Source organism: Silurus meridionalis, chromosome 2 (genome assembly GCF_014805685.1).
Source record: "Silurus meridionalis isolate SWU-2019-XX chromosome 2, ASM1480568v1, whole genome shotgun sequence".
Lineage (NCBI taxonomy): Eukaryota > Metazoa > Chordata > Actinopteri > Siluriformes > Siluridae > Silurus > Silurus meridionalis.
The window spans coordinates 24,589,852-24,615,131 of NC_060885.1; the positions used below are offsets into that span (position 1 = coordinate 24,589,852).

General features: G+C 37.7%; 1 protein-coding gene across 4 annotated transcripts in view; it reads right to left on the minus strand.

Moving 5' to 3' along the window:
• Window positions 1-388: 388 nt before the first annotated feature.
• LOC124397962 (cullin-9) overlaps window positions 389-25,280 on the minus strand; it is a 38,464-nt gene continuing 13,572 nt past the window's right edge. Inside the window, exons 11-42 of one of the 4 annotated variants that reach the window (XM_046867893.1) lie at window positions 25,008-25,204; window positions 24,661-24,898; window positions 24,252-24,357; window positions 23,924-24,151; window positions 23,027-23,117; window positions 22,554-22,725; window positions 22,265-22,370; window positions 22,085-22,180; window positions 21,146-21,321; window positions 18,508-18,641; window positions 17,554-17,739; window positions 16,603-16,629; window positions 16,146-16,282; window positions 15,848-16,030; window positions 14,592-14,749; window positions 13,861-14,062; window positions 13,510-13,681; window positions 12,859-13,004; window positions 12,587-12,713; window positions 12,227-12,429; window positions 11,811-12,061; window positions 8,832-9,210; window positions 8,428-8,568; window positions 7,753-7,917; window positions 7,191-7,354; window positions 6,398-6,491; window positions 6,161-6,235; window positions 5,954-6,064; window positions 4,644-4,761; window positions 4,415-4,548; window positions 4,060-4,151; window positions 389-1,733 (exon numbers count right to left, since the gene is read on the minus strand). In XM_046867893.1, the coding sequence (XP_046723849.1) occupies window positions 1,514-1,733; window positions 4,060-4,151; window positions 4,415-4,548; window positions 4,644-4,761; window positions 5,954-6,064; window positions 6,161-6,235; window positions 6,398-6,491; window positions 7,191-7,354; window positions 7,753-7,917; window positions 8,428-8,568; window positions 8,832-9,210; window positions 11,811-12,061; window positions 12,227-12,429; window positions 12,587-12,713; window positions 12,859-13,004; window positions 13,510-13,681; window positions 13,861-14,062; window positions 14,592-14,749; window positions 15,848-16,030; window positions 16,146-16,282; window positions 16,603-16,629; window positions 17,554-17,739; window positions 18,508-18,641; window positions 21,146-21,321; window positions 22,085-22,180; window positions 22,265-22,370; window positions 22,554-22,725; window positions 23,027-23,117; window positions 23,924-24,151; window positions 24,252-24,357; window positions 24,661-24,898; window positions 25,008-25,204 (5,029 nt within the window). In that variant the 3' untranslated portion in view covers window positions 389-1,513. Of the gene's footprint in view, window positions 1,734-4,059; window positions 4,152-4,414; window positions 4,549-4,643; window positions 4,762-5,953; window positions 6,065-6,160; window positions 6,236-6,397; window positions 6,492-7,190; window positions 7,355-7,752; window positions 7,918-8,427; window positions 8,569-8,831; window positions 9,211-11,810; window positions 12,062-12,226; window positions 12,430-12,586; window positions 12,714-12,858; window positions 13,005-13,509; window positions 13,682-13,860; window positions 14,063-14,591; window positions 14,750-15,847; window positions 16,031-16,145; window positions 16,283-16,602; window positions 16,633-17,553; window positions 17,740-18,507; window positions 18,642-21,145; window positions 21,322-22,084; window positions 22,181-22,264; window positions 22,371-22,553; window positions 22,726-23,026; window positions 23,118-23,923; window positions 24,152-24,251; window positions 24,358-24,660; window positions 24,899-25,007; window positions 25,205-25,280 lie in introns of all 4 variants that reach the window. The other 3 variants (XM_046867884.1, XM_046867901.1, XM_046867911.1) reach the window with 3 other exon arrangements.

Sequence of the window (25,280 nt, forward strand, 5' to 3'; positions counted from 1 at the left end):
GTGGTTTTGTGTGTGTGTGCGTGCATAGTAACTAACCCTAATGAAAAGGCTTAACGATCCCATAATGCACCTCACTGTGATGCCCCTCTCAAGGTTTCCTCCTCATGGATGGATCCCAGGAAGTTTTTCCTTTCCATTGTCACCACTGCCTCCCTCATTATGGGTAAACGTATATTAACGTACTAATCAATGATGCTGAAACCGACATCTGTAATTTATTACTGTAAATCTGCTTTGGGACAATATACACAGTTAAACGTGCTATACAAATGAAACTGAATTGAAATAGCGAGGAAAGAAGAGCACAATGGTGAAAATGTGCATCTCAGCATCTGGCAACATCCAGATTAAAAGATAAAAAGAACTCGACAAGGAATTAGGACGAGCATTCGAAGAAAAGTATTTTATTTACTCAGCCATGGTTGCACAAGTCTAAGAGAGAACAGTAAATGAGCAGAACAATATACTATAAAGAAAGCAGCCTACAAAAGATTGTGTGTGACCCTGCAAGATATTTATCATCCCTGTAATTTTAATGCAACATAAACCTTTTATTCGTTTTTTTTTAGGTCTGTTTTCTTATTTGGAAAGGAGGGGGGAAGCAAAATATAGTGTTCTCAGCAAATAATATGATCCTTTGTAATAACACATTTAGATATTTATTGCCATAACAGTTTCTTGAACCAGGCGAATGAATGTATGTACTGACAGAAATAAGCTCTCTGATTGCGGACCATTTCAAGATTCAAATACACAGATTCTCCTGAACAAAACTTGCTTTAAATAATACTGGACTAAAAAGATTAGGATATTTTTTTTTACACATCACTGAAATGGTGAACTGAGAACGTGTTTAGAACTAGTCTATAAGAGCATTCAAAATAATTCAAAAAAATAAATCTCCCTTCCTTACCGCTTTGAGTAAATCATCATTTTAAAAAAAAAAAAGAAAAAAAAAACAGCTCAGAGAGGGCTTCTGTCCAGCAATATGTTGTAATTGCCTATGCTTTGGCATTTCCTTCGCTATGTCAATGATAACGTTAACTGTTTTTAAGATGTAAGGCAAAAAAAAAAAAAGGATTAGCATTAGCATAAATGCATTAAATTTTTTCCTACATGTTTATGAACAATTTAATGAGTGCAACAAAGTCATTCAAACATACAGAGGCTAAGCTAGCTATAAAGACAAAGAAAAACGATTAAATAAAAAAAATTACTTTTTTTTTTAAGTGCTTTTTCATCCACCACCATGTTATGATGTTACAAGTGATTGCTTACTATTTGTAGACCAGTGTTTTCAGTTACAAGGTTCCTGCTGCACTGCAAACTTTCCTCCATGTTTTTTCCACTGTTACCCATCCCTGTAGAATTACTGAATATGTATGTTACAATGATGGAAATGCACTGATCCCTAGATCAGACCAGAGGGAGACCTCCAGAGCTGAAGGTGATAAATCAATCCATTTTCACTTCCTTCCTTCCTAGGCACAGTGACTGGTCATTCGTTTTGAATTCAGTCGAAAGGAACAAAGTCCCTCTCTAGGTTCTCGGATTCGTCGTCGTCAGAAAAAAAGTCGTCCTCTTCGATTTCCTCCTCGTCGTAGTCTTCGTGCCATTCCGGTACGTACTCGTCATCATACTCATCGTCCTCCTCGGCCTCGTCGCCACCGTCTTCAGTGCAGTTATTGTTGTTGTCCGAGTCTCCAGTCTCAGAGCCTCTATCTGATTTGGTCCTGAAAATAAGTCAACTGTTTGACTCTTAAATTCTTTACAGATTCAATAAGTACAGAAAGAGGTATAGAATTCTAAGATTATGACGTTCTTTTCCTCTACCACTAGGACCAAATATTAGTATACTCTGTGGCCCTGATTTACCTGATGTACAAACTTATTAGAGCCAGTAAAAAAAAATCTTTTTTTGAGCAATGGCATGTGTCCATTTTGTGCATTTGGCTTAATTATCTACACACAACTCCTTCTTTAACCCAGTTAAGTATTTGACTGAATGTATATGCAGTTTGGGCTATTTCTACTTAATTGCACAATTACTGTAGGGAGACCAAACACCGATTAGCCATTCCATTAAAACCACTATCATTTGTAGGGAATAACAATAATTACAGCTGTCAAAAAGTGGAATATTTTGAACAGCAAGTGAACAGTCCATTTTCGAGTCTTGAAGCGACTTGGACAGGGTGCAAGACGACTCGGTCAGAAAATCTTCAAAAACAGCAGGTCTTGTAGGGTGTTCCTGTTATACCTACCATCAGTGATCCAAAGAAGGACAAACTCATGAACCAGTGGCAAGGTCATTAACTCCTAAGGCTCATCAAACTTAGAAAAATTAAATGGACCTGCTGCTAACATCTATGGGGAAAAAAAGATAGCACAACAGCTTCAGAGAATTTGCAGGTCCTGGTGAGTTAGAGGTGAGAGACCTACGCGATGGTTTTAATGTTATGGCTGATCAGTGTATATTTACATACAGTACATGTGATATGTATGTGCATTTGCATCATGTTTCCACTTTTAGTTTGAAGACCATATTACACAATAATACGAAAGTTTATGTCTCTGAATTACAGCAAAATAATCAGAGACAGAGATCAGTCAATGTCTGTTCATATATGATATTCATCACAAATTTGCATCTCTGGTGCGATCGGAATTGTTGCTAACAAAAATGGTTTTGTTAAATACCACAATATTTATTATCATCCTTAGATCATGGAGGGAATTAGGCTCACTATTCCATGTGTATGAGCTGCTATCAAAAATGACAGCGTTTTATATTTTATATATTTTATTATATATATATATATATATATATATATATATATATATATATATATATATATATATATATATATACACACACACACACACACACACACACACACACACATACACACACACACACACACACACACACACACACACACACACACACACACACACACACACACACACACACAGTGGAACCCGCTTATCTCGACCTCGGTTATCTCGACAACCCTATTAAGTCGACGTTTTTAAAGTGGAACCGGCAAATTCTCGCTTTATCTTAGCATTTTGATCGGTTATGTCGCCGAACCCTGATATCTCGAGCACAAGGGGGGAAAAATTTGCCATTTAACGTTGGTTATCTCGGTGCAGCCGCAGAAGAACTCGCGAAAGTGGCGGAAAAATCAAGGCTTACAGATGCTACAGGTGTTGTATTGTATACTGGTGAATCTCTGCTGTTAGTTAGTGCACATATGCCTTTTGTTGTTAAATGTTATGCGATGAACGGAAGGCGAAAGTAGAAGCGCGGCTCTGAACAGCACACGGGAGAACGTGGGATGAGCAAAAGCATAGAATGAACACCGGCAGGATCGGGGGGAATCCACGGTGCGCTTTGGGAAGAAAAGAGCAGCCGTTGAGAGAGTGCCGGTGGGAAGGCACGTACCGGGATACACATGAGCGATAACAACGACCGCCGTGAACCAACATATACCCACAATAACGGACAGTGAGAGTGTGGAAGTTTAAATAGGAGCTGGTGATGATGCTAAACGATCACCATATGTGCGCAATTGAAGCCGAGAGCTTCAGAGAAAGCGGCCGAGAAAGCACCTGACACGCTGAAGGGGGCCGAAGGGGGCGTGGCAGGTGGATTCCTGACAGATAAACATGTACTGTATGTATTTTTATAGCATGCCTTCATCAAACAAATCGCGGCAACGCTGTTGTGTAAAAAACCCTTCAAAACACGTACGTGTACATTCTCATTTATTAACGCACATCATGTACATAAAGAAATTTCAAGCACGTTAATATATCGTCGGCATTTTGATTTTCGTTTATCTCGATCATCGGTTATCTCGATGCTTTTTGTCGACCCCCTAGGACATCGACATAACCGGGTTCCACTGTATATATATATAAAATAATAAATGAATATCATTTGACCAGCACATTAAAAAAAATGGCCCATGGAGAGTTTGGTATTTTAAATCTCAGTAAATCAGAGTCTGCAAGTTTGTGAGAATTGATATTTACTCTGTTTCTGCAACTCACTCTTTGCTCTTTTCTGTGTTGTTAGCAACATTTAAGGCTTGTGCGGCCTCGTGATCTGGCCCAGTCTTGGACTGATATCCTACACGGAAGTCCTACAAAAAAATAAAAAGTTAAATAAAAGAAATAAAACAAAATAAGTTGGTCATCAACATAAATTTGTATGTACCTACAGCTGTTATATAAACTAAAACAAAAGAGGAAAATAAAAAGCTGTAAATTCTAGCCCATTGTTCATAGCAATTCATATCAGCTTTATTAAACTACACTGCATCTGGTTTTGGGGATTATTTTGTTTCTGGTTGTTTAGAATGTATTTTGTTTATGGTGCACTTGTCTGCTTTGAATGAGAGTGTACCTGGGTAGAGTGCTGTAGGATTGCCACTAGGCGCTCCTGAATGCGGCGAATAAGCTCGAGGCCGGTGTTAATGTGCTCTGCCTTCAGCAATCGCACGCACGATGCCAAGTCTGTGCACTGCAACAGAGTCTCCTCTGTGGGAAAAACAACACCAGTTTAAATGCATGGACAATCAAAGTTTTACACTGATTAATGACAGGTTTTTTTATTTTTTATTTTTTACTCTAACCAAGTAAGATCTGCAGGGCATTAGTGTGAAGGTCCAGGGCTTCAGTCTGTTGCTCCATGACATCCATTTTCTCAGTGTCCTGATTGTAATAGCTGTACACACACGAGTAAGCCAAAACCTGAGCAGAAGAAAAAAAAAATACTTTTAAAGCTTGAGATTGAACTAGATGACCAGTTTTTGTATACAGAATTGAGCTTTTAGACACATTTAGAGTTCAGCCCTGGTCTAAGCATTCATATCAGAGTCCTGGATCATGTGTAGACTTCAGTTTAGGTTTATTTGTATAGTGCTTTTAACAATAGACATTGTCCCAAAACAGCATCACTGAGATAAATGTGTTATAAGCACTAACATATAAATTTGAATTTTATAAGTTTACCCCTAATGAGTGAGCCACTGGCAACCATGGAAGTGAAAAACTCCCCAAGATGGTATGAAGAAAAAACCCTTGAGTGAAGCCAGACACAAACGCGAACTGAATGTCCATTCATTACATGTTCATCATTGTTGAGGTGTACTGTTTAGTGATAGACGCTTAAATGCAGACCTGTTCATATTAATTACAGTCCGAATCCATCCTCATAGTGATATGAGACATAAGTCAACGCATTATGTGATCACATCACCGAGACCAAATGTCTTGCTAGCAAATGTATTGTGATCACATTGAATTGGCGTATTGACAGCGTCAGTTAAGATGCACCATATGGACAAACCTTTGTGGAAACCTGGCCATATGGTTAATTCCCATTTGCTGTTCTAATAAACTCCACTCTTCTGGAAAGATGTTGCACTAAATTTTGGAATATGCTTGTGGAGATTCATTCAGAGAGACCTGGTGTGCAGTCAGCGCTTACATTCATCCCAAAGATGTTTAAAAGGGTTGAGGTCAGAGATCTACAGCAGGCCATTCAAGCATTGTCATGCTGGAACACTTTAAGGTTTCCTTGCTTAAGCGAAGAAAGATTTTATGCTACCGCATCCAATACAATTGTGTGCCTTCAAATAGTTTGGGGAAGAACCATACATGGCTAGATAAATAATGATAAAGATAGTTTTCTGAAAAATCAATCCACAAACCGACAGCACACTCCTGTGCTCTCACTACTAACTTTGTATCTGTAGCTCATGTTTTACTGTGGTTTTTACTTCTCTCTATTTAAGTTAACAGCTTCTTAAAAAGCCCTGAGATATCCTATTTGTGTTTCACAAGAACTAAGTCTTGTGCAATGGGAGAACCAATATAATACATGTACTTGTGGAACAACCAACATTGCATTAAATGATTACAGTAAAATGTAAGGGTTCACCTTTCGACCTTGGGCAAGAATCTTGCAAGCATCGATAACAAATGTCAAAGACTTCATCTGCAGGGCTTCATTGATGGAAGACACTTTGCTTTCCAGATTGATGGCAAACTCCTAAACAGGGTCATTGAACAGAGTAAAGTTCAGGCACTAAAAGCATTTAAAGCAGGATTGCAGAAAAAATCATTATTAGGAGCAAGAGATCCCAACCTTAGCCTGGTTATGAAAGGTACACCTCTCATTATAATCCTGGAACTTCTTCTCTTGCCTTGCAGCTTTGCTGACCTGTCATAATATATGCATTATGATAAATTAATAATATAACTAACATTAGCATAAAAACCAACAATGATTAAGCATACAATCAAGTGTAAAGTTTATCATGAGTGTAATGTAAAAAAAAAATAAATAAATACTAATCATCATGACACCAGGTATAACACTTACCATGGCTGAACAGTTGTAATAATCTTTATGAGTAGGTTTCCAGGGCTTCAGGCACCTCCAGCAAAATCCATGGTTACATTTGGCACAGGTCATACTACCAGAACAAACACATGCTGCATGTCTTATCTTACATAAACAGACTACTGACAGTTATGAAATTTTAATAGGAGTATCTTTACCCTTGTCCGTAAATATAATTAATTATCCAGGGGCACATCAATAATGTGGCAGCAGCACAATGCATTAAAATCATGTAGATGAAGGTGACATACAGTTCAAATAAAACAGCAGCATTCACATTGAATAAACAATAAACACACTGCTCAGAGTGAAATAGTCATTAGGGTTTGAGCTGACAGGAAGACTAGAGTGACTCAAATAACTACTCTTGTCAACCATGCAAAGCAGAAAATGTAACTTTAAGGTAGACGCACAATGGACATAGTTTCAGTGTAACTCAAAAAGCAAAAAAAAATATTGCTTTAATTAGCAATAAATCATTTAACTGTTGCTTAAACTAAATCCTTTCTCCATTAGTTTATATGACATTCAGATATACAACACATTCTTGCAATGATTATAGTGCTGAACTATTCGGCTCAGCTATAGTCCACTTCAGCCAATAGTGCACTCAAAAGACTTTTGTGTAATTACTCTGCCTATCTGCATAAGCTACATTTGAAGTATTATCATTGTAAGTACAGAAGCATTAAGAAGTGAAGTAAATGAAAATTTATTTTTCATTGTGGTCATAGAATTAATATATAATATATTTATGTATGTATATACTCACTGAAGACATCCTTCATTTTTCTCAATTTGTGCCTGGCAGCTTGGGCAACGCTTCGAGATGAGTTTGGCCAAATGCTTACTTTGAGCCTCCATGCTCATGCCCTCATAGTAGCCACCATCATCCATCCACTGGGACATGTGACTGCAGCTGGCTGGATAGTGAGCCTGGTGATTGTACAAATGTATATAAATATACTGTAAATAGTGCACGAATGAATCCTTGGAATATCCTGTATGTCAACTGGTGACATGTAAGTAGAGGTTTCCGTTATCCGCATACCTTTTATTTTCTTCAATGTTTATTAATATAATTAATATTCATATTTATTTCATGTAACACATTCATACTGTATTTTTTGTAATAAAGTTCAGTATTATTTTACGTTTTTTTTTTAAATCCAATATCTATTTGAAAATTGGATAATCTGTTGATAAATCGGTTATCAGCAAGTACGACCTAGCTAGCGGTAAATCCAACCTAGCTATCAGTAAAATCCGCTTTCGGTCGACCTCTAAACTTCAGCTTACACAAAGAACTATTGTGAAATTGCATGCATTCTTACCTCAGGGAAGTTGCAGCTGAAGCATGAAGACCAGCAGCACTTGGAGCAGGTGCCCATGCTGCCGATGTTCTCCTTGCACAGGATCTGATCACAGCCCTGAGGGTTGGTGCACCAGGTCAGGTTGGAGCAGCACTCCACATAACCCCGCAAGAGTGCATTCTCATACTGCAAGAAGCAAATGCAACATCCCATTAAGATTTCTTAACAAAACTCTAAACTAAAAATAATACATCCGGTTTAAGACTGACAATATTCGAAAATGCTCTGGTTTGAGTATCAAATCAAGTCAAGTTTATTTCTATAGCGCTTTTCACAACAGACATTGTCTCAAAGCAGCTTTACAGAATTGTAAGAGTTAAGGTGACTGGTGTGCATTTATCCCTAATTAGCAGCCGTGGTGACTGTGGCAAGGAAAAACTCCCTTAGATGTTATGAGGAAGAAACCTTGAGAGGAACCAGACTCAAAAGGGGAACCCATCCTCATTTGGGTGACATCAAGAATGTGATTATAAATCTTTAAACGATACAGAACACTGGAGAAAAATAACTAACATGAACACTGGAATGTAAGATTATGAGTAATGTTCTTTCTACAGTCTTTTACAGTCATCATTTGTGGTTATAAAACTATGAGCTACTAAGCAAATAACTGTAAAATGCAGATGAAATTGAGACCTTTGCAATGGTATCCTTGTCGGTCAGAATGCTGTAGAAGAACTTAGAAGTGGGTTGAGCAGGACAGTCTGTGATGGGACAGTCGCAGTTCATCACCAGGTTCTGTTCAATCCGGGCTGTAAGGTACTCCTGCCAGCAAGACTGGGTGAGATACGGAAATCAGTCAAAACTTTAATACATATTACTTCAACTAAAAATCAGATTAAAATATATCAAGTCACACATGCCCTATGGTGACTTCAAGCCATGCCACATTTGGTACCTTGTCTGTCCTCCTTCCTTTTTAAATGCAATAAACTCAAGTAGACATTTTCATATTCTGGTGCTTATTAGATCCACATCTATAGACTTAACTTCATCATTTAAAGCAGAGACCAGCTCACACCTGCAAGCATGATAATTACCCTGCAGCAGTAGTGCCTGCAGCTGAGCATCATGGGTTCAGAGTCACTGTCCCCAAACTGAGACACGAAGCAGACAGGGCAGAGACTCATAGGAGTAGGGGGAGGCTGAGGGTTGCGGATCTTGAGGCCGGCAGCCAGCACCAGTGTCTCCGGATCGTCTGTATAGCGCTGGATCAACATGTCGATGTTCCACTTGCAGTGCATGAGCAGATGCTCAGCCGGTTCCTCTTCCAAGGTGAGCGTGTCAGCCAACTGCTGGATTGTGCGTTGCATCAGATGCCTCACCTCCTCCTGGGTCATGGTGCGACCCATGGAGAAGAGCACGGTCTCCAATGCCCCATCCTCCACCCGCTGAGGGGCCATAACAGGGCCTCCCAGGCTGCAGGAGAAGACATACACAAAGCAAGTCACAACGTGTATTGAGGGGTTCAGATCTCACCATAAAAGTCTACAGCATACCCATCTTAATACATTTATACTAGTCTCAACAGTAATGATTTCAAAAGAGATTTATTTTGATCAATTATAATTAAATAAAAAAGAATAAAAAAGCAACAAACATGGACATTGAGTATTAGGTTTTATTTTTAAGAATTTGATAAAAACATTATATGAGATGCCAGCTTCTAAACACCTCCATGTATAAATCTGGTGGTTGGTTTATGCACCAGAAACAAAAGATTTATTGCATAGTTTTACCTACAGAAGTCCAGAAAGCCCATGTGCTCTTTATTTATTTATTCTTTTTGCGATCTCAGAATAACAGAAGCTCTTTTCTTGAGATTATATCTCGTCAAAATGCTGCAACTGACACAAAAAAAAAAAAAAAAAACATACATCAGGGAACACCAGACAAAACACAGACAACCACAAGCAAAACAGAACCTATGGCCTTGGGGTTATAAGGCCATAATTCTACAACCGTCACCTTGTTTCTGCCAAGATATGGTTATAAGAAAAGTATGTATAACCAATAATGCATTTCAACATGTAGTGCGGCAAGTACTTCTTGTTATCTTTTAAGTTGCAGCTCAGTAAACTCTCAATTAAGGATTAAACAACCACAAAACAACAAATAAATATATCTGACAGTAAGCACGTCCGCACATCTTTCAACTAGTTCCTCTATTTATAACGGATCTTATCAAATAAATGCAAGGCACTTTTGGCTTTATTCTGGTTATAAAAGAAAAGAAAACAAAAGAAAAAAAAAAGTGTGTGTTTGGTGACTTCAACAAGTCCATTTTAACAAATTTCAAAACAAACATTCCCCATCTAGCAAAAGAGGAGCGGATTCCATTTCAGTGGCATTGAGCAGAAAATGGAGCTTTCCTTAATTAAGGAAAGCCACTAATACATGAAGATAAGAGTACAACCCCAATTCCAAAAATAGTGGAGACGCTGTATAAAACGTAAATAAAACCAGAATGCATTTGCAAATCTCACAGTATTTATTTTATTCACAGTAGAAAACAGAAAACATATCAAATGTTTAAACTGAGGAAATGTATCGTATTAAGGACAAAATAAGGTCATTTATAATTTTACGGAAGCAACATGTTTCTAGAGTTATGACAGCCATGTTTGCCATTGTGTAGCATCTCCTCTTCTTTTACCAATCGTCCGTATATATGTCTGGGACCTGACGAGACAGGCTGCTAGAGTTTTAGAAGAGGAAAGTTATCCAATTTGTGATTAATACAGGATTCTAGCCGATCAACAGTCATGGGCCATTTATGTCATATTTTTCAATGGTAAAAGGTGTTGACTGCAAGCAGGCCACTTTATTCTACTATTCTACTATGAATCCATGCTGATACAATAAATCCAGTATGAGCTGAAATATGCAAGGCCTTCCCTGAATAAAGAAGTCATCTGAATAGAAGCATATGTTGCCCTTAAACCTGCATATACCCTTTTAGCACTTGATGGTGCTTTTCAACAAGTTAACCATTCCATAGGCACTAATGAACTCATTAGCATACGCTTTTGAACTGAGCGCTGATAATAAGACAGACAGTCCCTCTCCTCTTTAGTCCATATGAAGTTGTGTCTATGGTTTCTAAAAAATAAATTTTAAAATTCTAAAAAACTAACCACCAAACCAGGGATCTATGTTCATATACAGTCATTTCTTGAGGTGTTAAAAACCCATGCAGTGATTATTATTAAATTAGGGCTTAAAGACTACAGGCATCCATCCAATTGTTGATTGTTGCCCTTGTCCATGGCATTCAGAGGTTTCTCCAGATTCTCAGAATTTTTCATGATATAATGTACTATAGGTAAAAGTATTCCCAATCCTATGTTGCAGAACAGTTTCTGAAATTCTAACAATTAATATAAAGTTTTTTTGCATTGGTGAACCTCTGCCCATCTTTATTTCTGAGAGCCACTCTAAGATAGTCTTTTTAATCCCCAATCATGTTACTGATCTGATATTTTTATTATTGCAAAATGTTTCTTCAGTTGTTTCTCTTTAGTAACACTTACTTTTTCAGGTTCCGGTTGCCCTCGTCCCAATTTTTTTTTTTAGATGTTTTATGGCATCAAATTTATCCTATTTAGGTTTTTTTTAAATGGTACATTTCCTCAGTTAAAACACATGATGTGATCTCTATGTTTAATTCTAAGTAAAATCTGGGTTTATGAGATTTGCAAATCATTGCATGCTGTTTTTATTTACATTTTAAACAGTGTCCCAACTTTTTTTTTTTGAATTTGTGTTGTACGAAATAAATATTCATCAAGAAGCAAATTATGCCCTCTTTCATGGAAACACACAAAAAAAAAAACAGGGAAGTGAAAGGTTTGACCTGGAAAAACTGCCTATTGAGAAGAACCTTTCCTCTCTTAAGACTGAAAAATGACAAACCAGCCCTAAAACAAAAAGAATATGCTCTCAATGGGCAGAGCAGGTATCACCCCAGTCATTGCTTGTCTTCACCCTCCCCATGCTCAAGTGGGTCATCAGCACACCTTGTGTCAGCTTTGGTGCTGCTCGTGCTCTTGTTCAGGTCCAGCTTGCTGAAGAAGTGAGCCTGGCTCTTCTGGGGAGTGGACGGATCTTCGACCAGAAATTCCACGATGTGGGGATTATCTTCATTACGGCGGATGTAGCCCTTGTTGATGATGTGCATGATGCAGGAAAGTACATCCGTGGTGCTGCAGCTAAAGCGCACAGTGGTGGAAGGACGAACAACTTCCTGCTTTTGACAAGTTTCTAACACCTGTAGCATAAAAAAACACAAATCAGAACACCTGGATAAGTACAAGCTGTGCTCTTAGCAATTAGTTCTGCAACACTGCATTCAAAGTAAGAGATTAGCATGTACACTGTTTAGTTATGAATTAGAGAACCTCAAAGCTAATAGTTCTAGTGAATCAGGCTTGACCTTGAACACCAAGTTGTCTATATGCATCTCCTTCTCGTTCTTCATGATCTGAACAATGAGGCAGTACATATGATTCCGTTTCCTCTCCAGAGTGAGGGCTGCATCTTCATCCACATTCAGGTAGGTCTGTTTTGGCAGTAGGTAGTGATACCTTTGCTTCTCTGAACTCTGTGCCAAGGATGTTATATTCAACCTGAGAACCCCTAAAGAATTACAGGAAAATTAGTTTGAAATATATATATAAGTAATTTCCAATTTGAAAGAAATCCTAAACCTAAAGCATCAGAACACATTTTATGTTTTAATAAGAATATATTTGATAAGATTATATATGAGCAAGCCATACTGCCGCATGCTTACCCTTCTGAGGATCTTGAAGACCTTCATGAATCAGGATGCCCTTCTCTGATGTCAAAGGTGTGAGAGCATGGACCAGTACAGTTGGGGAAAGACCAGTGGCCTGCTGCAGGGCCTCCATGCTTACTTCCTGAGGAAGAGAAAATCACCAAGAGGGTAGAAAACAAGAGAGTGAGACAGAAAGCATAAATAAGAACACATCAGGTTTTATATTATAGAGTTAATTGCATAAGTATAAATATATATAAATCAGACCAGTTACTCTGAATTATTACCTCTTGGTGATTGAACTGAAGCAGGATGTACATCTGCAGTGTGGAGACGTATAGTGTGCAGGAGCCATAAGACAGTTCTGCATGGCCAAGCCAGGTCCACTGCAACCGTCGTGGCTTACTGTTGCTAAGCTGATACATGCACTGACCTATAGATAAATACACAGTTATAGCTGACCAACAGACTGTCAGTGAATGACGATTTTGGCTTTATTCTAAATTTGTTTTGATGAAACTAAACAAATCAGGGGTTTAAATTCATGAGACAAAAAAAAAAGAAAAAAAAGAAAAAAAGTGTGCAGAACCAGGAAACACAGAAAACTTTTCATCTTGTGAGTGTGTGTGTCTCTTTTTATCACTTTATAGTGTTCTCATATAATCAGGTTATCCAATCAATGTCAGCCATTTAGTACTGCAGTTAGTGATTTTATTTTTTTATCTGGCCTAGTTCTGCAATAGTAGTTTAATAGCAGATTTGTTTTTTTACATTTGTATTTAATATAATAATCTAATGACAAAATAAACTTCTAAATTAATTAATTAATAAAAATAAATAAATAAATAAATAGGAGTAATTGCCTTTAAAACAATTTTGCCTAAACAAAATCACTAAACGACAACTATTGTGGTGAACATATGTACGTGGAAACTAACTGTTGGAATAGAAGTCAGTGAACTCGTCCAGGTAGTTGCAGAGCTTCTTAGGGAAATATTTCCTGGGATTCTCCATGTAGCAGGGAGCAGAGACAGCCCAACAACGTGGAGATAAAACCAGCACCTTCACCTCACACTCTTCTTCCGGCTCGGACATCTGATCCTCCATCATCTGATCAACACATAGTCCAAAAAATCTCAAACACGCATGTAGTCACAGAAAATCCCACTATTGACTCCTTTTTTAATACAAGGAAAAGACAAGCGCTTACACATCGTCCAGAACATCTTACAAATTTACAAACCTGATTCTTACTGTACTTTTATCAGAATAGGAAATTTTCCTCTCACCTCCTCCTCCATATCTTGCAGACTCTTGTCCAGCTGCTGCAGTCGGTAGAGGTGAAATTCCTGCTGCAGTTCATCGGACTCACTCAGGTTGCTCAACATCTGCTGAGGGAAACGCTCAGGAAAACAAGTTCCAATCTGCTCAATCACTGCACTCTCCAGCCACACCTTCCCCTGGCTCAGCAGACGATCACCCAGGTAGTACCTACAAAAACATTAATTCAAGTCTTTTTACTATTAATAATAATAATTAAAAAAAAGGATTTGACTTTCAAAAGGTTCTCACAATTTTAACAATTTTAACTCAATCCTCCAGACAGAACTGGTGAAACTCCGTCACACATGTAGGCCTCCTTTTTCTTTAGGATTTGTGATGTCTACTCAAATACTTAAAACCTTAGGTGGAACTCTGCAGGTAAATACAACAAGATCAGTGTCCTGCTGGAAGACACTCCTTGCCAAGGCCTGGTTTTCATCCTACTCAACTATATTTAGGTCAATTAAATGATTTGGAGAACAGTGCTGAAAATTGAGGCCCATACATAAGTTACACCAGTTCTGTGTGTCTGAGACTTGCACCCATCATGTGTTCTAATGTAACTGTTAAGCCAAAAACAAACAGTACTTCTGTACAGTACAACCTCTTTAGAACGCTAGAAATATAAAAAACAAAAAACCCATCACATTCGCATATAGTGTAAATTCATAAACACATTACAAAAATCCTCTCACACCTGTAGAAGTGCTCGAATGTGTTGGCCAACTCTAATCCTGAGAGGAAGAGCATGGGCTCCAGGAACTGTTGCAGCCTGTTTAGAGTCTCCACATTCCCAGTATCCACACCACTCTCCTGGATCATGTGGTCTATGTACTGAGCAAACCGTTCACTCACCTGGTGAGTACAAAAGAAAATCATGGCTTTGATTAGCTTTTAACACAAAAAAAAAAAAATCACCACAGAGAATAATGTTACATAATCAGGTAGATGATTTTGCATTGCCATTGAGACAACAAGGGGATTTATTCCTCTTACACTTCACAGGACCTGCTGTGTTTTTTACTAATTCACAGAAAATTGTCAAAGATCGTACACTTTTATAGAGAATCCTTCATACAAATCCTAGTCGCTAGTTATTACTATAGAAACAACAGAATTTCAGAACAAAGCCATTAAGATAAACTGGGCAGCTGCATCTAAGTGCCAGAGCTGCTGGAAAAATCTAATCTATTATGGATGTGCATCTTCATAACTGAGGCCGTTGCGATTCGCATTTCAATGCATAGCCAACGATATGATACATTAAAGATACATGTGAAGCAGCTACTGATGCGATACAATACGATTCCACCTTGTTGCGATGCAGTGCGATAAGATTTTGATTCGATTTAAAGCAAAAAAAATATGATGCTCTGCAATTCAATATGGCACAGATAGTTCACTTTTCTTTCTTTAGTTCAGAAAGACAGCAAATCATCAATGTACTTAGGTGCCTTCTGACTTCTAACACATGGCAATTTAACAAACAGGCCTTTGTAGTGCAAAAAAACAGATGAATTAAAACCAAAGGTTTTTTTCTGTTCTGTCTCCAGGAAGATGCAGCTCTACCTCTGCCATGTTAATCTGTATTCTAAGTCACTCTAAGGACAAGCCTCGGTCTCCGTAGTGTTGTGATGTGTCATATTCATGTGGCAGCAGTGGTGCTGAGAGAATGCGCTTGAGTAACAGTTTAGCGAGGGGAAAAAATCAATCTACATATCAAATATTAGTCACAAATTATTGGTCACCTTCTAAATAATAAAAGTATAGCGCTAAAGCTAATAAAATAGAAATAGATTTTTACTGATGCAAATATGTTAAAATTGATGCATCATGATACAAATTTTCACCATGATAAAGAGCTTTAAGGCAAACATTCCTTAAACTTTTACTCGCAACCAACGGGGACTTTTTGGCAAAAGCACAAAAGGTTTGTGGAGAGGTGAGACTCACATGCATAGCAGTAAGGATGGAGAGCTGCAACAATGCTGCAGAGAACCCGTGGCGCAGTGCCAACACAAAGGCTGTTTGCTGGCCAAAGAGCTCCTCCATGGCATTCTTCAGGCGCAAGTACATATTCTTATAGCGCTCCACAAAATCGGGGAGATTGTACGTTGAATCCAAAAATTTCTTCACCTGTAAAAGCACATACAGGAAATTGAACAAAATATGCATCTTTGTCACATGTTAAAGTAAATGCAGCGATTAGTACTTTTAGAAACTTGATCATTTATAAAATAAGTCAAATGACCTGTCGTTGTACAACACTCTGCCAGCAAAGTGCAATGCCAGCAATGCTGCTCGTATTCTTCACTTTGGGCTTAGCAGCAGATGAAGAGGAGGAAGAGGATGCTCCAGATGCTTCCTTGTTCTTTCCTTCTTTACCATCTGAATTGCAGAAAAAGAAACATTTCGAGCTTTGCATCAGAATTCAGCACAAGTGACCACAATGACTGATATGGAAGCAAGGAAGCTCAACTGACAACAATGAAGTCTTGCAGAACTGTAAAATGTGTGCAATTTATTATGATTAAATAAAAAAAAAAAAAAAAAAAAAAAAAAAAAAATAATGCATAAATGCTGACATGAAATTTTCCGTGCTTTATCACAGAATCGATGGGTAAATGGGATACACTGATGGAAAAACCCAATTACAAACAAAAAATGTGCAAAATAAAATGCTGATTATTTTCTAAACTGTTACTTACTCTTTACATCTTTGCTTCTGTTGATACCTTCTGAAAACAAAAAAGAAGTTTGAAATTCAGAAGCCTAAGTGCTCTGAAAATATTTCTGATTATAGTATCTATTAACCCAAACAAAAAAAATGAAAAAATAAACTAAAATAAATGTAAGATCCTACACAATACACACACACAATATGGACAAGTGTTTGTGGACACCTGACCATACGATTATTACATGCTTTCTGAGCATTCCATTTTACATTTAGTGCCCAATTTCTATTATAATACCCTCCACTCCTCTGTGGATATAGATGTTCCACTAAATTTTGGAGTGTGTTTGTGAAAATATGTGCTCATTCAGACACAAGGGTATTAGTAAAGTCATGTACTGATGTAGGTGAGGTGAGGAGGTCTGGGGTGCAAATACTCAGTGTTCACATTCATCCCAAAGGTGTTCAATAGGGTTGAGGTATGAGTTCTACAGCAGGAGATTTTCTACTCTGAACCATATAAACCATATATTTATGGATTCTAGCTTTGTGCACTGGGAACAGTTTTGCTGGAACAGTTTTGGGTATCCTAGTTTGTCAAGGGAAAAGGTAATGCTACTACATACAAAGACATCTATAAAACTGTGTGTCTCCAACTTTGGTAACAGTTAACATATGTGGAATAACAACATATAGCTGTTTTGTCCCTATATTGTTGAATACACAGTGATGTATTAGTATTTATTAAACAGTACTTTGCAATCCTGTGCAATTTTGCTTCCAGGACATGAGAAAATCACTTTTTTGTCTCTTGTCCGGTCACAATTGCCTGTCTAACAGCTTAAAGTAGCACACCAACACAGGAGAAACACAGCTTCCTCGTTCTTCATAACGTGTTCTTGTGTGAACGCACAACTAGAAGACACTCCCATTAAAAAAATTCAATAAAAGTTCTTGAGATTTTTCAGATTGCTCCACTCACTGGATTTGACAGGTGGTTTAAGTTCTTCTATATCCACTCGGCTTGTGTCCACATGAACCAGTAAGTGGCTGAGGCGACGTACGCGGGAGTTGAAGATGGCAGCTCGGCTCTTATAGCATTTTGAAGATTCTGAATTCTCCAAGTATTCAGTGAGCAACCAGGCCAGAGGGCTCAGAACATGGCTCTCTGTAAAAACAAAAAAAACAAACAAACAAACAAAACACAAAAAAACAAAAACACACAATTTCAGTACCTACAAATGATACCACAAAATAAAACTACTCAAACCAACACCTCAGAATCAATTAAGTAATTAGCAGACAGAACTTGACACCAGACACCACTGTGTGCCTCAGATGAATTATAGCAGCTCCTCACATACACCCCTCACATACCATCCAGCAACCATTATAGTGCATTTTCTTAAGGGACAATACTATAGAAATTAAACTTGGATATATTTTACAGTAGTCAATGTACAGTTTGAAAAGCAGTACATATTTACAGTCTGCTAAAAAAAACAACCTCAAAATCAACTTAATGCATAAAGAGTTAATCAAGACTAAAATGCTGTTTGAGCTGAATGTGTCACATGACTTACAAATATACTACATTTATAAATATAATATTTATATTTCTTAAATCTACATTTTCTTGGTCCACACTACAATGTGAAAACAGCATTTTTTTTTAAAATATATCCACTTTGGAAATTCATTTTCATTTTAAAAAGTGTCAGGTTTGTGCCTGCTTGCACCTTTCCTGAAAAAAAATTAAGTCTAACGTAAAAATGCACAAGTGTTTCATGCGTTTGGATACTGTATAGTTCAAATAATCTCAGAATAAAATTACATGAAAAATGTAAACCATTGATTATTCTTCACAATATAATTGTACCATCAATAACATACGTCTGAGTATTTTTAGATTAGATTATACACAAGGGCTGTTTACCAGAGACAGTGATGCTCTGTACAATAGGAGTGATTAAAGCCTCCCAGCATGTACGTCCAAGAGCCTCTGCAGCCTCAGCATCAGGCAGGAAACGGTCAGCAAACATTTGTTCATGGCGCAGAGCACTGTTCAACCTTACAAGAAAGAGGGGGGAAAGTGTTAATCAATCAGTACCATTCATGTGTTTACATCAACAGCATTGCCTCATAATTTGATAAAAAGTGATGTAAAGCCTTACTGTATATGCTTGCACACATTTACTGTCTTCTGATATTAAAAATCCCACAAACTGCTCTAAACAATCTGAAACTGAATCTTTAAGGCTGCAAATGTTCTCAAAATAACCGGTCCAAAAGATTAATAAAAGGAAACTGCCAATCTCAAGACACAACAATTTTATTATCTTGCAGTGAAGTTTTAACACACAAATCACAGCAGAGCCACATCATTAACTTCACTAAGTCATATGGGACCTTAGGAGATGGAGTGATACAGAGCAGACACATGCATGTTCCTGTTGTTAATATAAACAGTTATTGGACAATGAATGACTGGAAGAAATGTGTGTGGATAGGTAAGAGCAAATTGGAAATGTTTGACATAAACAGAAGAACTTTTGTAAGATGGACAACAGGAGAGAAGATGTCAGCAGACTGCCTCACCCCCACAGTCAAACATGGAGGTGGAAGCCTAATGGTTTGGGGATGTTCTACGCATGAAAAATTGGAAACTTATTTTGAGTGAAAGGAAAAGTGAACCAACATTTTCTACATATATTTCCGTCTAAACTGTGGCTAACTGGAAACACCTTTTCCATATAACGAGACCACTCAACACGACTTTTACTTTCACTCAACACCGGCTTCATCACCAAGAAATCCCAGCAGCGTCTCTATTTTCTGAGAAGGCTGAGGAAAGCCCATCTCCCTCCCCCCATCCTGACCACATTCTACAGAGGGACTTTTGGGAGCATCATGAGCAGCTGTATCACTGCCTGGTTTGGGATCTGCACCGTTTCGGATCGCAAGACCCTATAGAGGATATTGAGGACAGCTGAGAAGATGATTGGAATCTCTCTCCCCTCTATCATGGACATTTACACCACACACTGCATCCGCAAAGCCAGCAGCATTGTGGACGACCCCACACACCCCTCACTGTCCTACAAATCAGGTAAGAATTTCCGAAGCATACGGGCCTCACATTCAGACTATGCATCAGTTTTTCCCCTCAAGCCATCAGGATCCTCAACAGAGAACTTAACTGAAACTCACTCCCACACTTTCACTCAATTGTGTATGCTGAACTGCTACAATTCTGAACTCAAACACACACTCATTTCACACATCCATGTCTTCAGCACCACCCATATTATTTTACTATTACATAAGTGTTTTTTTGCACATCTATTTCACTGCAGCTATTGGTGTTTTGCACAACCTTTTGTGTTTACATTTTGTGTTTATTTACAAGTACACTCCTGTATCCAGCTCTCTCTTGCACACTGTACTGTATAATACACAGTAGGTTTACTAGTGGCACTACTTGGTATTTTGTGTATTTTTCCTACACTGTCCTGTGGTGTCTTGTACTGTATGCACCAGGTTGCACACGATGCACTTTAAATGGCGAGAACAACTTACTTTAGTCCTTAGCTCTGTGTTTTTCTGTTATGTAGTTTTATATTGTTTTATGTTTTTTTATGTTTTAGGTTTTGGAGGAACGTTGTCTCATTTCACTGTGTACTGCATCGGCTACAAGTGGTTGAAATGCCAAAAAAAAAAAAAAAAAAAGTTTCTTGACTTTTGATTTTTGAGAAAGCTCTGTAAAGGTTATTTAGTGAGCAAGCTGTCATCTGGCGTGTGATCTATCAGGAAAAACCCTGCCCAGTCACCACACCTAAATCCTATTTAACTGCTCTGGGATGAACCAGATCACATGAAATAAATACATTTCCAACTAGTGTAAATACACATCTGTTAAATTTTACAAGAGGCACAGCAAAGTATTTCAGATGAAACTTTGGAGAAACAAACTGTCTGTATGCCGAGTGTCTTCATGCTAAGGGAGGATTTTTCAAGAAAAATCAGGTTTTAACATGTACATTTATATATTTGTTTGGTAAAAGTCAATCGAAATAAAATGCAATGACTTAGTTTGTTGCATATAAAAAACAGAAACGTGTGTGTGTCTCTAGAATATTATAAACGCACTAGGTGTTTCCAAACGTGGCAGGCTCTGTACATACAAGAAATGTTCCCACTTTTCTATTAAAATGTATCAAAACATGTTCTCCCTTTATTCAGCAAGTTACTCGAATGACAAAAATTTCACATAAATGGGGGGTTTACCAGTTATTTAAAATTTTTCAATTGTCAGCCATAACTTTTTTAAATGATCTGCTATATTGTTACTCATCCTACTCAGAATTAAGCAGGGAAATGCTCACTCGTGCTTTTAAAACGTTATTTTAAAAAGGTTTTAAAAAGGTGGGTTAATATCGCATGTGTCTGTTTTATGTTGCTATCTTGGTTAGTGCTCCATTTTGCAAAAGGGATTTTTAATCTCAGTGGAACTCACCTGTATACATAAAAGGATAAATAGAACAAGAAAGATCTCTTAAACAGATTATACCCACTTATTGAAAAGCTGAAGCAGTTGACTTCTGTCCCCTAGGATCTCCTGGCACCATGTGTGAGCCTTGGTTGTGTAGAACAGGTAGGTACGACAGCACAGCTGCTCCTTAAACACCGGCCAGAATGTTGGCTTTGGCCCCAGAATTTCAAAGCCATGTACTCGAGTATCAATTCCACCCTGATGGTAAAATTAACACATACATTCATTCAGCATTATCAACCTATTATTTGGCTATTGCTGGCCTTAATCGAGAGGGTTTTAAAAATGCTCACAAAGTATGGGGCTCTATCTCCATCCTTAAAGAAAACAAAATACAGTAAAACCCTGTTGTACGAGCAACCTATAGTACGAGCAAAAGGAGATACGAGCGACCTTGCTCGCAAAATTTTACCCTGTTTCTCGAGCAAACCCACGCTGCCGGTTCACGTTTTCGGCGGAGGGTCGCATTAGTCGCTTAGATGACGTATCACTCTGTCCCTTTCGTTGTTCAGTGCAGCAAAAACTTAACTTTTTTAGTTTTATATTTTTATTTCACTAGAAATCTTGAAAAATGTCTCCCAAGAAAATCAGTGATGGTGCTGTGAAAATGAAAGTAAATAGAATTGCCATGGAAACCGAGGAGGTTATGAGTGTGGTGCGTCTCACACTCGCAATCAACCACTACCACATGAGTAAGTGTTAAACTATATTTACATTACGGTAATTTGCGGTGTATTTGTTTGTTAAAATAGGCTAAAAATACTTTTTAAGTGCAGAAATAAGCGATCGAATGAGATATCGGAACGGATTAAATCACTTTTACATTAATTTCTATGGGGAAAATCAGTCCGAATATACGAGCAAATGGACCTACGAGCAATTTTCAAGAACGAATTATGCTCGTACAATGGGGTTTTACTGTACAAGAAACCACAATAAAAACAAAATGTTTCTGCCTGACCTGTTGACACCTCTTGATCCTGATCTGAATTATGGACCAGAAGCGGGTTATGTTCTCCAGCAGAACAACACGGCTAGCAGATGGCGGCACATTTACCTGTTAAACACCAAATGAAGTCGTCATTCAATGAGAATGGGACACTAACACTGTTAATGCAGCATGGACAGTATGCGTTCTTACAGTATTGAGCTCAGTGTTGATGTTTGTGGGATCATCTCCTCCCAGTACTACAATACGTGCTGGCATGTAACTTGAATCTTCACTGGCTACCAGGACTGCCAGTTGCCTTCAGGAGAAAAAGTAACAAACAAAAAAACAACATTATTAACAATTTTGTTTTTATATTCCATTTATATTTTCATGTTTAAATGTCATTAAAAGCATTTTACTACATGTCATACTCTGTTTTTTATATATATATACACACACACGTACACACACACGCACACACACACACACACACCCCTACCTAATAATGACCCCTTTGTGCATGTAAATATTGATAAAATGAGAGCCTGTGCATCCATTGGATTCCCAGAATGTCTTGGGATTCTTGTCAGTCAACTTGTTTGCTCGGTGATGGTTAGAGGAGACTTCCACTTTTTCCCAGCATTTATCCTCTTTCAGCTCCACACTGGAACCTTAGAAACACAACATTTCATTTAATTCTAAATGAATTTTAAAATGGTGTGTTGCAGATATACACACAATATGTCTATGTTGTTGTTGTCATTTCAGGTCTCTGAGTGCAGCAAAGTCTTTATTAAGTTCAACATACGATATGGAATAGCATATCAGACCTCAACAGTTATTTAAGCAGTCAAAACATTACTTTTACTGTTAAGAAATTCAAAACAAATAAAAAAAAAAAAAAAAAAAGGGTAAAATATTGTTTTCGTTATGTTTAGGTTAGTATGGTATGTACAGTTGTCGTTTCCAAACCTTGGCACAAGTTGCGCAAGAACACATCAAAAAAGGGGATGTTAATTGGCTGGTGGTTGCGTCGATGTTCCTCAATATGGCCCAAGACCATCTAATAGAAAACCAGAATCATATGTTATTTACATTTATGGGCAACTGTTTCTTATCATTATGATTAATAATGTCTTACTCATTCTAATTCAGTAAATATCTGGGCTGTCGAGATTCATCTGAAAATGCATTCAATTCATTTTTAAAGCATGGGCTATTGTTACTGTAATCAAGTTGCTTTGGGCTTTTGACAAATAAGTAACTGCAAAATGTAAAACTTTACAACTTTAACATGGATTTTATTAAACCTTGTATGTCGCTGCCTCTTATCTACCTTTTACTTAAACTAAACAAACCAGAGGGAAAAACTATGATATTGTGAATCAGGTGAGAATACAGTAATGAGCAACTACTGGACCCAAAACTATTTTGGTTTTACACTGACAATGGACAATGCTATCACTTTCTTTGAACATTATTAAGCAGTTTATTTGAGCCAAATAACACAAATTGTGGAATTATTTAAATTACAAGCTGACATTTAGTCTGAAAGCTAGAGCTTTAAACACCTTAACAAAGTACTGACCATAAATCTTTAGCAGATGTGTAATTTATTATCATCACTTAGGTGCAAAACAGTGGTAGGTATAGATTATGTTCTACCAGTACGTGTGTACAGCACTTATGTTATCGCATTGAAAATGTAGAGTAGGTAAGTATTCCTTCTTATCTTTACCATAATTAAGCAAATTATTTGAGTCCCAGTGTATATTAAATTCGTATGTAACAAAACTATATTCCACTACTGTTAGCAATGACAGACCCTTTTAAGCTTTAGACAAAGAAACAATTCCAACAGGTAATCACCTGGATGCATCCAGCCAACACGCTGGTGGTCATCTTCTTGTAAAGGCTGGCATACTTTTCACAATCGTTAATGAGGTCACGTAGTTCTGTGACCAGTAACAGGTTGGTGCTGTGCTTGTCCAAAGCTTTGACGAGTGCTTCCCTAGTGCCCAGACGACACATAACTACAGCATAATCTTTGTTCAGAGAAGCCAGTCGATATAGGAAACGGATGAACTGCTGCACAGCCTAGGTATTGAGGGAAGATGTAGGGATGGTTGAAACAGAAACTGTTTTGAGAGATCTTTAGCACACAAGTATGTATACAAAGAAGAAAAAAAAAATCTACCTCTCTGTCATTAATACAAGCTGTCATAGAAGAGAGGGCAGGTTCAATGCTCTCATGCCAAGGAAGCAAATCCTCCTGGTAATTGTCCAAGAACTTGTTCAGGATTCTGTCAAAAACAGTAAGTTTGTAAGTTAGTGAGCTTGTTCTGTTTTTATATATATATATATATATATATATATATATATATATATATATATATATATATATATATATATACATATATACATTATATATATATATATATATATATATATATATATATATATATATATATATATATATATATATATATATATATATATATAAATAAAACCTTTTCTCAAACATAAAACAATCTTGGTGTGAGCACAGTCATGCCATTAAGACTTCTTTTGAGGAATAGTAATCATCTGGACCATCAACTCCTTGCCTGAGAATGGAGAGTTGTACTGTGCGCTCCACTCTGTGCTGGTCCATGAGGCGTACCAGATCCTGGAAGGTGTCTCTGCTATGCATCACCTCGTTCCTCTCGTCCTCCAACTGAGATATTTCATCACACAGCAGCTGTTCTAGGGTCTGGATCACCTCTTTGGTGGTGGTCATCTCCTTTAGACCTACAACTAACATCTTCAGCTCAGTGTCCTTGAAGTCAAGCTCCTCGTTAGACTCTGCAGGGAACCGAACAAAAAAAAAAAAAAAAGAAATCAGAACCGGTTTTAATGCAAATATATAGCAGCAAATTAACTAAGCAAACAAGTCCTTCTCTTTTTACACTACCTTTCTTTTCTATTTTGTGCACATTGGAGATGTGGGTGAGGGCAATTAAAGCCAGCATGCTTTCAGAGCTGTGACCAGAAAGGCACTTTCTGAGGACAGTGGTGATGTCACATGCCACCAGTTGCTCTGCTAGGCTCTTGTGATTCAGGATCAGAGTGATGATCACCAACAGGCCATTTCGTACAGACAGGCCACCCCTGAAACAGCAGAGAGAGAAAACAGTATTAGAAAATTGACAGTGATATGTACACGATGAGCTAAAGCTAAACTTAT